The 14,042-nt window shown below is 40.5% G+C and overlaps 1 protein-coding gene, 1 long non-coding RNA gene and 1 other non-coding gene across 3 annotated transcripts in view; 1 reads left to right on the top strand and 2 right to left on the bottom strand.

The window, feature by feature from the left end:
- LOC106744814 overlaps nucleotides 1-14,042 on the top strand; it is a 206,166-nt gene that overhangs the window by 32,264 nt on the left and 159,860 nt on the right. Inside the window, exon 5 of the mRNA XM_014619855.1 lies at nucleotides 2,826-2,891. Coding sequence (XP_014475341.1) covers nucleotides 2,826-2,891 — 66 coding nt within the window. The remainder of the gene's footprint in view (nucleotides 1-2,825; nucleotides 2,892-14,042) is intronic.
- The window catches only part of LOC106744820, an 81,617-nt gene that overhangs the window by 37,043 nt on the left and 30,532 nt on the right, over nucleotides 1-14,042 (bottom strand). The gene's annotated exons all lie outside the window — the stretch shown is intronic.
- Nucleotides 2,663-2,735, bottom strand: Trnak-cuu. The gene has a single exon. It is a non-coding gene; the product is annotated as a tRNA-Lys (tRNA).

Here is a 14,042-nt window from a genome sequence, read left to right as displayed (position 1 = left end):
ACTTGAGTCAGAACACACGGGACATTCCGACGCGGCGGCGGGAAAAGATCCTCGCGAAACGACTGATGCGAGATAACGGATAGCCTAGATGTGGCGGCCGCGGCGTAAAGTTTCGCTCGCAAAGTCGCGAGGGAACGTTCGCCAGACTCGTCCGTTAACACGCCCGCGAGGTTTGCACTCTCGAGCACTCTCGGCCGAAATTCTTTCGCGCCGGTCCCCGTGCGGAGGTTTGCATCCTCGACTAAACGGGCGTTCCTCGTATCCGCGTGCTCCTCGTAGTTTATTAGAGGACGCGAGACGAAGTCGAAGACGTTGCCGTGGCGCGCGTTACACACAGAGTCGGCAAACACAGAGGAACGCGCGCCGGTCACTGCGACGCGTACGTATACAGGCTATCTCAGAACTTGCCGCACCTGCTTTCAGCTCTGCGAGGCAAATCACCTATTGACCCGAAACCACTTTTGCAATTTCTATGGCGAACGGTCGTCGAAGCGGTCGTCGCAAAGCTCCGAAGGCGACCGCCGCGCGCTAAAGTTCATTCGAAATTGAGCGACGAGATTACGTTGTTTATTTTCACTTGACATTTGATTTGATCAACGTACAACTTTATCGAATATAAATGTTTGCTAAGGTTCAAAGAGAAAAAAGGGGGGGGGGGGTATAACCGAGTGAATCCTTGGCTGTGACCCTGCAAAATGTCCCGCTTTCGAAGCAATCGCAATTTTCCTCAGGCTGTAAGTATCCGCGCCGCGAGAGGAAGTGCAATAATTCTGAGATACGCTGTACATTCCGCGGCGGAATTGAGATTGTCCAGAATATTTCAAGCTTTATCTTTCCAGCTTTGTGGCAATTTATCCGAGTCCTTCGCGAAGAGTAACTGCCGAGCGCGATTCTTACGGCGCTGTGACTTTGTATCCTCGCTCTTAATGCACCGCCTTGGCTGTTCTGATAAATAAACCACCGCGAGACTCGCGTTACAAAGTCTCGCGGCAGCAGCTATTCGCGCATTTCGAGCGACTGGGTGGTGGCTGCTGATTAACCTTCTCAACGGTGGGGGATTTCTCCGTACGAGAAAAGAAATCTCGTTTCTTCATAATTCGTTCCTCCGCATTGCTATAATTAATCTTGGAATCTGCGTCTTGGAAAGTTTTCGAACGGGCCACTTTGAGACCCGGACAGTCATTAATCACGGGGAAAATGATATCTTCCGCGGCGCGGACGTTTTAACTCGCGAGTATACCAAAACGAGTGCGTGGGAACGGTCCGGCGAAGGATGTGCTTATGCATAAAAGATAAACGGGATAGTGGTAACCGTCGGTTATATTAATGGAGTTGTTTTGACTGGCTATTTTGGGGGGCACGTTTGAACTGCGGCCTAAAAATACTCCGTCAGCTAGTAGTTCTCGGCGGTTAAAGCAACCGGCCCGATCGCAGAGGAGTTCCCTCCGAATTCTACGACGGTCATTAATCTTATTACGGTGCCAGTCAATCTTTCCGAAAGACCACGGCGAATCGAACTAATCGGTCAGCGCCATTGAGAGAAATACTCGGCGATATATAATCTTGCGTCGCTAGTGTCAGGAACGATCAGCCGTTGTAAATGCGTCGTAAATGTCCAAGTGGACGAAACGAAAATAGCGGCGATCGGAACGGCGTAAAATCGAAGGGTAAAAAATATTTCCGGCCGGCAGCTCCGTATTATTTTAACGTCACTTCTTTTCACGTTCCTCACGACGGCAAGGACACCGACGGTGCGAAGCAATACGTTCGGATCTCGCTCGTCTTCGGCAGGATGAGAGTAGACCGTAAAAATAATCGGCTATCTTGGAGTTCGCGCGGGATCAAAGTGACCATATAAACGTTCCTACACATTTACCTCGCTTTGTACTAATTTCGAAAACCGTATTTTCATGGCGTCATTGCGACTGATTCATGGATTCGTTAATTTGCAAAAAAGCACGACGAATATCCTCCCTTCGTAAATTTAACTCTAATAGTCTTGTGTACGGCAGATTAATCAATTTCATGAATGCATAAGGTACATTTGACGAGAAAAGCGAAACGGATGAATGTACGGATGGATTACACGCGAATTTAAAAATGTGATGGATATTTCAATCGTTTTAATAGACGGCTCAGCGGAAAAGTATACATCAGACGTGTGTGTGTGTTCGCGCGCTCGCACGTAAATGTGAATAGAATCCATCGTTTCGGCGACGGTTATGCTCACCGATATTGTCACACTCGAGGCCGATCGATACGACTTGTGTGTAAAGCTTGTATATAGTGTAGAACGGTTTTCAGGCACGAAGCCGCCGGGAAGCCAGGAAGGAGACTTTACACATAAAATACAATGTGTCATATTCCGACACCGATAAAGCGTGCAATTTGCAAAATATCTAATTCTCTCATTTTATCGTATATAATCGAGAACATTTATGAAAAAAAGGATATCTTATAGACACAGAAAATATTACTCGCGATATATTCAGATACGAGTATTTGTGAATTGCATTCGTGACGTAACTCGAACGTATTCAAATGTTACATTTTTTATTCACTTCTATCGTTGCTTTTGTTATTTTATGTAAAAGCGAATAATACGAAAGTTATTCGGATGAAGATTTTTTAAAATTCGCTTTTATATGAAAAAAAATGTACTCGCCCAACGTGGGGCTCGAACCCACGACCCTGAGATTAAGAGTCTCATGCTCTACCGACTGAGCTAGCCGGGCTGTTGGCGAGTGTCGTTGAGTTACAGTAGTTCTAGGTTGGAGGTCGAATATAAGAAGTACTATAATGGAAAATCTGATTTTTTTTTACAGGATAGAGGACTTCCAGTACCGGTACCGGCCTTCGATGGACCTAGTGCCTTCGTCCCTGTTTCGGAGGTAAGTAATTATGCATGCGTTGATTGCTTTTGTACATTAGAATGGTCGGTTCGTGTATCAATAAACATCAATGGGATCGGAGCGAAGTTTAAATAATTCTTTGTCCCTTTTTACTTGCGTTCATTTTAAAAGGCATAGAAAGTCTCGGCTTCAGCATAATTAGCGTTAATTAATATTTATGGCAACAATGCCTACGTGACTTTGCGGCTTTAGTGCATTAACGTGCATACTTTAAACAACCTCGTCATCAACGCGGCATTACGGTTATCTTACAAAAACGTAATTTGCAATTTAAAGTTGGATGTACAAAATGGCAGCTTGAAATAAATGAAAGCAGATAAGTTCGATAAACACAACGTAAAGAATATCGGAAATATAGTCGATCATTCTTTATTCGCAACGAGAGAAATATCACATTTGCAGAATATTCATTCGCCGTATCAATTAACCTTACAATGCGAGTCAGTTAAGAATATCCAATTATCAAGAACAATATTTATTTCGCAATTATACTCAACGCGATTCTTTTTGTTTGGAACAATTAATGCAAAATATTAATAGTATCATGAACTTTGTTCATATTCACATACGAATAGCCGTGCGAATAATTTGAATATATCTGTGCGTCAATTTTCCATTTTAATGCGTTAAAATGGACGTTTCGCTCTTCTTTTCCTTTGTTTTTTTCCTTTCATTATCTTTAGAGATCGGTATGGATAGCTGAATTACTTTGCCCGCGATCGCCTTCGACAAAAAGTGGGACATGAAAAACGAATCGGTTGACGCTGCTGTGAAATCTGGGCTATCGCATTGGCGCCAGTAGATTGGTTCACGCTATACCGGGTGTCAACCGGTCTGCGCTTACTTGTCCCCCGATGACCTCTAATTTACTTTAATTAAGCGCAAGTACTGGCTTCGCTACTCGTTCAGATATCTTTTTCGCTATGTATTTGCTTGGTCTCTGTGGATGTATGTAGCATATGAAGGAAACTGTTTTATCAGTCGAGTAGATATATACGCAACTGCAGACAAATTTAGCTTAAAATATTTTTGTTTAAAAGAAAGAGGTGTAGAAATCTTATCGAATGGGATCACAAGAGGATCACAATTAACTTCAATCTTTTTTCTTTAATTTTTGTCTTTATACTTTTTTAATTATTTATGTTATTTTTCTTAGAATTATACACATCGTCATAAAGTATTCTTACTTTGTTCGTCTTTATTGTAATTTACGAAAGTTTACATTTTTGTATTACCAATACTGGATACAGAAAATATTGATTGTAATGTTGTCCAATAGATGGCGGTAATGATCGAGTTATCGCGTGATGTTAAGGCGCGTTGTAATTAACGCATTTAATTAACGATATGCAAAATCAGCGTACAGATTCGCAAATAACGAGTGGACATTCGCACTATCATAGGTCGCAGAGAGAATTTTCATTTTCGCTAATTTCTCCAGTGAGTCAAAGAAAATTAATTATCTAATTATTACGTTAACGCCAAGTATTAACATTATAAATTATTAATATCGTCACGTTGTCATGAATTTTAATGTAGTTTAATATGGCATTCGAATCGCATCTCGCGCGAAAATCGCTGACGCAAGTGCAACGTGTTGCATATATTAACGAGAATCTCATTTTGCGCGAGTAATTTATATATTATGCATTTATACAAATGAATTTATCGCGATTTCCTCGCCAAAATAGGTCGCACGATCTAGTGATTCACCTAATTATAGAAGCGAGCATTAATCGAAATAATAATTTGGAAAACTTTGAGTGGAAATCGCGATTTTGGATCTCTTTTCGTGACTTCACGGGCTTTAATATAATAAACGCTATCGTTCTCGGTTTGCAGATAAGATTATATAATGTAAGTTGATTGCTGTTCAGTTTGTAAATTAAAAGTGGGAGGAGGATGATATATCTGCTCGCGAATTATCACGAGAACGTGTTCGTCGAGCCCGTAATAATTATTCTCATGTGTCACATATTGCAGTGACCGGTACTTTTTTGATATGTGAAGAAAAAATTATAAAATGTGCTGTTATTTATATACATATATTTGATTGTCGTATATGTAGCATTTCCGTCCCGGAAATAGGGGCAGAAATAGATATGGTGCATATGCAGAGATACGAAACGTGGAATTTAAATTTTCATCGAAGTATTTTACGCAGAATTCAATCAACTAGGAACATGTATCTCGCCTGTCAAATGAAAAAAAAATATTAATCTATTTGTTGCATTTGAGGCTAACGCAACAAACGTATTCATAGATTGTGTTCGAATTTTACCATCAATTTTTCCTCAATAGAGGAAATGTGCTGCGAATTCTACTTTTTTTTTTTACAATTTATTATGAAGTGTATTGAGTGTATTTTTCAATTTGTACGTGCATTTCTGCTGTAAATGGCAGGTAAGTAAACTAACAATCTTTCTTAAGTATATCACACACGGTGGTTTCATTGTGGTGCATCGTCCGTAATGTTCGCAGATATATTAAAGGAGAGAGTAGAATTTTATATTACATCCTCGTCTGTCGGTATCATTTATAATAAATGAAAAATCCGTAAAGAATAGCAAGTAACGTTATGAGTTCTCGGATTGCGAACGACCGAAAGGTAAAGGATTCTGTTTCGTATATACTCGAACGTATACCCCTAATTGTAGGTATTATTGGTAAAAAAATTCTATAGGCGTGATAAATTGCTTATTGATTTCTCTGTCATCTTTGCGTTATCCTCTATGCTCTTCGCGTCGCCGTTCACAATGCGACTATCGATCATCGAGCTCTGATATCAACCGATGATGTATCGTCGTTCGGCGATTTTTATCATTTTTCCAGATCTATTCGCAGAGTCTTACTTGTGTAAGTGACACGCGACCCATTTCTCATACTCGTAATATCACGCTCGTGATACGCTCATGATACGTTCGGCACCCTTGAATGCAAGGATAAATATATCAGAAAGAAACCGCATACAGCGGTTTATGCAGACACGCGTAGCTACTTCTTGTCGATGATGCGAACATAACCAAGACAATTCTTCAAACTACGAATTAGAACTTGTTATGATAGCCAAAGCGGGTAAATAGGACATTTACGTGCGTCATCATTTTAATAATCTTACGCGAAAATGAAAGACGCTACGGTGGAAGCAGCGATTTAAGGCTTCTGATTACTCGCTATATATACTGTCCTTGTTTCATTACCTCAGAAAGGAGAAAACGCATATCAAAAATTATCGTGTTATACGTTGTATGTTCAAATAAAAAATATACCCACAAAACAGCATTTGTGATCGATTCAGCGCACTTATAAAATTGTCAGAACATTTTTCCTTTATTCGAACCATCAATAAATAGTCACAAAATTAATTTAACATAGAACTTTCCTTGTTAACCTCTTTTCCCATGATTTTGTCAATGTTAATTTTACGACTATTTATTGATTGTTCGAGTAAAAGAAATCGTTCGGATAATTTTACAGGTGTTTCGAACCGTAAATGTCATTATATATATCTTTTCTATTTGAACGTATAACGCAAGAATTCTAAGCATGCATTTTCTCGCTTCGGACATCATCAAATAAGGACGGTTGCAGCGAGTAGTCAGGAGCCATAATACGAATAATATTAACACAAATTGTTTTAACAGCGGGCTTGTTTTTCAGCGGTATTTCTTTGTTTTGTCTTTCTTCATTCTTGTAAATTTATTCCGGGGGAAAAGGTTGACACGCGCATGTGTTTCTTTCACCCACTGTATGCCGTCACAAACAGTCGCGTTACCGTTATCATGTTTGTATACTTTTATTTTAAAGGGGGAACTTTGCGCGGCTTACGGGCTCTATTTGTTAGAATTCATTTTTTATTTTTGCCATTTTATAAGAAGTTTTATTGCCCAGTCTCATTCGCCTGCACTTTTATCAGGTTATTCGAAAATATATCTCCCCTCTATAACTATCTCATATCCGCGCCGGTCAATTTCCAAGGGATATTATCGAACGTTCTACTTTGCGGTGGCTCCCCAGGTATAGGAACGAGCACCGTATCGAGAATGGTTCGAATAAACGAAGTTTCACTTTATTCGGGAAAACGGAGTAACTGGGTGGATTCGTGCGGCGCAATTCGGCCGAGTATTTCGAAAGCGAGCCGAATTTCTGACGCCGGTAGTCGATTTGCACGGAATTTCGTAGCGACACGCGGAATTTTGTAACGTGGATAAGTAATACAGGCGGTGCACGAGAGAGAGAGAGAGAACGAGAGGAACGAGATGAGGGCGGGCTTGTGAAGAGGGCTCGGAAACTTGCAGGAATCTTGGCTGGGTCGATGGATGTTGTTCTTGGGTCAAGCGACTGTGAATAGCTCATAAGTGTTTCATGTACAAACTCCATTAGAGCCCGAATGGAATCTCTTCGATCTCATTTGTTCCCCCTTTGATCCGGGTAATTTCTATTACGCAATCCCGCTGATAACGCACTCATGGAAATGACCAACGATTGTTCCATACCCCTGAATTTCCCGCTTTCTGTTTCCAACTCGTGCAATGACATTTATCGCCTTTCTGCTCAAAGACATTGCAATTACTAAGCTGTTTTTATAACGGCACGCTAATGGAATTTTCAATAAATTTTATTTATTCAAATCGAACACACAAAAGGATTTTCCTACAAAGTATCTTATTGCGTCACTATCCCGGATAATCCAGGATTAAATTGGTATCTTATAACGTTCCATCTTTTTTATTTTCTGTTTCCGCATTATTTTTTCCCTTCGTAGGTAACTATTAATTGCGTATTAGAGCGTGGGACGCGGCTCGCTTGGCTCAACCTTAAAGCCCGTGGTAGCGTCAGCCCTTTGCCGTAAAGGGCATAGCGCGTTGCGCAGAGTTAATCGCGCTAACGGCGTTAATTAGCGCCTAAATTGCGCCGTGCCGTTTCGATATTTCATCGTCCGGAATACGCGAAGCGCGGGTGGACGTATTTATGACCGAGGTCTAAAGACGTACTGATTTAATCAGTACATTTCTTCGCTCTTATAAATTATTAATTACGAGAATGTTAAGAATTAATGACGATAAAAACTACCAGCTAAAGCCCATCTCTTCCTTGTTACGCTTAATCTCTCGGTCGCGGCGATGTTAATTGAAATGTAATTTCATTCTCCCATGCGAACGAAAGGTATACTGATTAGAGCCACATAAAAACCGGCCACTTTACCCATGACCCTCCATTCCTCTCGACTCTGCCCTCATCTATATATGATAATATAGGGGTCGTTGACATCGCCTCGTCTTCTTTAATGCGCCAATTGTCGGTGCTTGCGTGCGTTTATCAATTCGACGTAATGGGTCCTATGAATAGAAGGTAGCAATTGCTTTAATTCCGCGGACGGTGTTTTGAAAGATACCGCAGAAAAGGCCGAATGTGATGATGATAGCGACGCGACTGTCTTATCATGCTCGCAAATTATGTTCCGTTTCTGCGCTCACCTGTGCGGAACGTGTTATCGCGGTTGGAAGCGTAATGATTTTTTGTCCACGTGGCGTTTCCTTCGCAATATTTCCACTTTTTATTTTTACCTCTCCTTTTTCACTCTTCTATTCCAGACCTTTCCTGTCTTCGCCAGGGAGATCAAAGTAATCATTTGTTGTGCGCGTTGTTTGAAATTGCAGCTGGTTTTGGCGTAGCGTATAACGGAATCAGCATGTCATGCGCGCCCGTCGTTTAATTATGTTACATTTAGTTACGAAACCAATAAACCGTCAAAGCAATTTCCATGGTAACGATGAAATGTCGCCGCGGAATTTGCATCTCTCCAACGAAGCTGCGACTCGTTCGCCACGGCTGCGAATGATAAATCAAGCGCGAATTACGCCGGCGTTATAATTTCCGCGGCACCGTTGCGATAATCAGAAATTGCGACTCAACTTTTCACTATTTCGACGGGATTGTTCGGCGTCTTCCGCTAATTTTTGCTCCACCCTCGAGATTAACAATCCGTAGGTGGGTTTAAGCAAAATAATACACGCCGGTCGTGAAAAGAACCCGCACGCTCCGACGAAATTTGAAATATTCAACGACATTTATGCGCCGAGTGCAGCGCGTTGCGTGCGCTCTCTTTGCTCTCTCGCTCCCTTTCCCATTCGTAGGATATACGCTTTGCAAGCTTTCTCTGGTTGGCAATTTTATTAAAAAATGCTGCCCGGACGCAGCATGATTTATCAAAGGCGTAATGGTATTAGTGCGCCGCGTAGCGCAATTATGTACGCGCGTTTATCGGAACGTCGCGGCGCACGTAATGACTCTCAGCCCTCGCCTCTTCATTTTTCGCTGCCGGCGATATCATTGACGCGAAATAGATGCACGCGGCGTTGAGATAACGCGAAAAAAGCTGCCGTCTGACGGTGGAATGCCGAGATTTTTCATGGAAATCTCTATCCATTTCACACAGTTCGCGCTTGGGTCGTAGTCCCTCGCTTAAATAAATACCCTGCCCAACCGGAATATCTATGGTAATGTCACTTCAGTAATATGTTCAAGGAGAAGCTGAATTGAAAATGACCGAGACGTCTGATCGCCTTCTTGACGAATGCTTTGGACATTGCTTCGAGATATTAGAAAAATAACTTCCCGTTTGATATTTCGCTTGCACTTTAACAGGGACTGCAAATCTCATTTAGAATTTTAATTTTGTTGGATTACATGTTCTCCTTTTCTCTCTCTCTCTATAAATATATCTATCTTTCTCTTTATACCGCATATTCTAGCCCGTGTATTCTAGCCTAGAAATATACAACGAATCGTCGATCGTGGATTACGTAGTCATTTATTAACGATGAAGAGGAACGAGAATTTTCGATACATATTTCGAGTTTATGTCGTTGGACGCAAATGGTGGCTCGTAAGAAGATTAGATATCTTTTCCGACGAATACTGCGGGAGTAAATCGCGTCCCGCCTGCGATATAATACAATATGATTGCAGCGAGGGTCCGGGAGCCTTAATTTAAATATAATCGAGTCCCAGTGTTATCTGCTATTGGATCGCTCCGCAAAGTATCGTGTATCTCGAGAGAAGAGAAGTACACGCACGTCCATATAAATCTTATATAAACTCTTATACAATATACTCTTATATAAAAGACCGTTTTACACTGAACGTAGGCGCGACGAGACGCGTCTCACACAACCGATCGTTTCTACGTATTGTTGTCGCGCCGCTTTTCCACAAACTGTGCGAAAGTTCTCATCGATATATATAGAAAAAAGTAAATTCTACGCTGCGCGCTGCACGGCGAGATTTCATCTAAATGGTTTTTTCAATGATTGAATAATATTAACGCGTGCTCACGTTTCCGATGTACGATGGAAATATTCTCGGGTGCACCAGTATCGTTACGTACGTACTTTTCACCTTCGTGCGAGCAACGGTTTTATATCACGAGCTATTTCGGCATTTCCGGAGTCCACGTCGTCATCAGTGCACCGGGGATTGTGCGCACAATCTCTCATCGTATGTTACTATCTTATCGACCCGTGTCGATTACTTCTTGGCGTGAGGCTGCTTTTGCGATTCTCCGTAGATTATCGTCGTAAGAGAGAACGTCTTGCGCAATCTTTCCGCCGCGGTTTAATTGTTATGTCTTGGAGGTCGATAGAAACGCCGATACCGTCGACGGTAATGTACGGTATCGGTTTGAGAACGTTTTCGTGCCCGACTGCTCCTCTTATAACTCCTTCGGCCCGAAGTAATTACCGTCTGAGAAAAACATTCTTTTAACTTGCGATAGGTTAAATCGCATGGAATTGCCGTATAACGGAAACGATTGAGGTGTGTGAATCTGATGCTCGACTTAACCCTTTGAGCGACGCCGACATCGCGTGTTTTTGATGGGAAAATTTGATCAGGAATTCAATTGACACTGAAACGCATTAATCTTTTATTTTAATTAAATAGTTGACGGCGAGACCGATAGCGAGATAACGATTCGATATTCAATTCTGTGATTAAGCTTTGTTTATCGAAGAGAGGTCAAATGCAGATGTTGATTGAAGGGATAGCAATTAAAATTTCGCGCGACGGATCGCTAGTCGCCAAGAATTGTAATTAGTTTGCCTCGTCGAGAGTAGAATTTCATTTGTTTCGATGTTTGCTGTGACTTACTGCGAATGGTCCCGAGTTAAAACACGAGTTCTATAGAACAGTATTGTTCGAGCTCTGATTTCCGACCTCCATGGCAAACACTGGTGTCGGTTTCGTCGGTGACTCGATTCACAGCAGGCTCGATTGACCGATGAAGTCGACACGCCTTCGACATTACGATATCCGTCCAAGTTATCGGTCTGAAACGTGGCATTTATCGTTGTGACGTGGTTTGTTGATTCAGTCAGCTGAATTTTACGGTTTATCGCAGCGTCGCAAACTACGAACGTCAGTCATTAGTTTTTCAAAACAAGGGTGAACGCCGGATAAGCGTTGACTGATTTATACAATCCGTGATAAATTCTACGGCTATGGCCGAGTTTCGCGTTTCGTAAACAGATTAAATTAGTATTCTCCGATATTTGTTTCACATTATTCCACGCTACTTCTCTTGTTCTTTCTCCAAAAAAAGAGAAAGAGTCAGTATGATATACTTGTCCGCATTTCGATGTCCCTTCGTATTTGCATCTTCATTAGATGCGGTAGACGCGACATATTAATTTGCAAGAGAGAAATCGCATTTCGATATTTCACGGTATTTCTCTCTTACGGCAGATAAGGACACAAATCGATTGGACCGGGAGGCGTCTCGGAGGAAAATTTTCCGAAGATATACTCACAGCGCCGTCGGTGCATGCAGTTGGCTCGTATCTGGACATAAATTCACTTTTAGGAATCGCGACGCTGAGTTGAAACAGTTTTGCTTGATACGACACACACCGGTATCGAAGCCGTCCTTTTAACTGTTGCTTGTCAAATAATTTGATCGCACGAACATACTGAATACTTCGATTTGATCATCCCCCCGTAACTCGCTGGTATCTCCTTATGAGACCCACATTTCAAGGAATTCCAGAACGTCGTCTCCACCGCGGCATGGATACCTCCCGTCGAATAGTTTCCAAAGTTCACAAATCATCAAGTTGGCTCGCGGTGGAAAATTTGTTGCCGTATCAAGCGCTCACGGTTACAGTCGTGGGACTATGCAGGGGAGAAGACTGGTCGCTGGTCAGTGACGGATTTAGTAAATACGAGGCCCCAATGGTAAAAAATCAATAGTTAGGTAGAAGGAATACGGTCTGAAATCTGGATTATACAGTGAGGTATAATTCAATCTCATGTCGTGACCTTTTTATTCGTTATCACGAACGATGAATATAGAATACACTCGTCCGACATACAAATTAATTCTGAGTATTTCTATGGAACGCAGGAAGTATAATAAAATCAAATATATTTCTATAGAAGTTTTATGAAAATATGTACATATATAATCTTTTTTTTTTCCCGGATGAATATATTCATGTCTAACAATTTTTGCCATTTTTCCGTATCAAGTGCCGAGCTTAAAGCGCGCGTTTCGTGTCTCATCAGGAAATCCGCCACTGTCGCTGTGGTACACATTAAAGTACATCAGCGAGCGAGCCGTTCTCTCTCTCTCTCTCTCTCTCACATCGTTATGGCGGTAAAGTGACCTTATCTTTAACGTAAGTTAACAAAGAACGGGAGGACAAAGGAAAGAGTGGAGAAACGATAAGATTGTAACGCAAATAACGGAAAGAAAATCCGTATCGTTACTTGAACGACACGTTACCGCAAAAATTGCCGTCGTTATATAATTCCTAGACGAAATTGAGCACAAAGCAAGTGCCTCTTTAAAACGAACCGCGGATATTGCTTCTATCCGGTATACGTCGTTCGCTTTCTCTCTTTCTCTTCTTCTTCCCTTCACTCTCTCTTTCTCTCTCTCTCTCTCTCTCTCTCTCTCTCTCTCTCTCTTCTCCTCTTCTGTTTCATAATGATTGATTTCTCTCGTTCAATTAAATGAAGCATTTATCGTTGGGGACGTTTGTGAAAATAGCTTCTTATCGTTGACCAGGCTAGATCAATATTGTATGTTTATGTAACGATATGACGCAAATCGCACTCACAGAAAAACATAAAAATGGTATTATTACGTTGTATATCGATACCAGGCTTAAACAGAGCTTTGTTATGATTTCCGGCAATTGAATGTAAGCCTTTGTGCAACGAGTATCTCATATTATTTTCTTAAGTAATATTATCTTAACTCGTTTTTATATACGATCTGAGATATTACGTTTATTATGACCTCCATGCCAAGATAAAAACATATAAGTTTAAAAATACATAATTTTTAACTTATGCTTTAATTTAAAGCATAATTAACATAATGAAAATTTCTTTTTTTAGAGTAGCTTAGTAATTACAAATTTTCTGCGTATCTCCTTTTAAATTTTTACTTAAAATATATTTAATATTTTAATTATATTGTGCATTTTTTTATTTTTTCACATGTGTGTAATAATATTGTAAATATATTGTTATATATTAATATAATGCTGTTTGTGTTACTTTTAATGTTCGCTTTGTATTTGTATTACATGCACAGCACGTGAATTTTAAGGAAGTGGAATAGTGAACGTAACAACGTTCTTCGGTTTTTATTTTCATAAAGTAAATATTGCTTTTATACGTATTATTTCAGTCTATCCCACATTTATGTAAATTTAAGATAGAAACATATGAAGACGAGTTATAACAATCAATTGCTACCGGAGAATTTATTTTCTGGCATTTGAATCTCTTTTATCGACGTGGGATTTTCTATATTTGAAAAATCTTATCGTTATATAAACTGTTATTGAGNGAGAAGTTGAACGGAACCTGTCTGAAGATAGTAATTTAGGAAGGTAAACAAACGTGGAAATGTGCTACATATAACGCAAACATCGTTTTGCCAAATAATGTGTTTTGTCCCGATTATTTGGTTTTGAATTATGACCTTTGTCCATAACTGAAACTATAGAGAGACCATTTGAAATCCTGGAAATATTTGTAATATAATTTTTTAAAGAGACCAAAAATCACATAAAAATATATCTTTATCGTGACTTTCAGTATATATATATATATATA

Source organism: Dinoponera quadriceps, unplaced genomic scaffold (assembly GCF_001313825.1).
Source record: "Dinoponera quadriceps isolate SergipeBrazil2010 unplaced genomic scaffold, ASM131382v1 scaffold1308, whole genome shotgun sequence".
Taxonomy (NCBI): Eukaryota; Metazoa; Arthropoda; class Insecta; order Hymenoptera; family Formicidae; genus Dinoponera; species Dinoponera quadriceps.
This window is presented reverse-complemented; position numbering and strand designations above follow the sequence as displayed.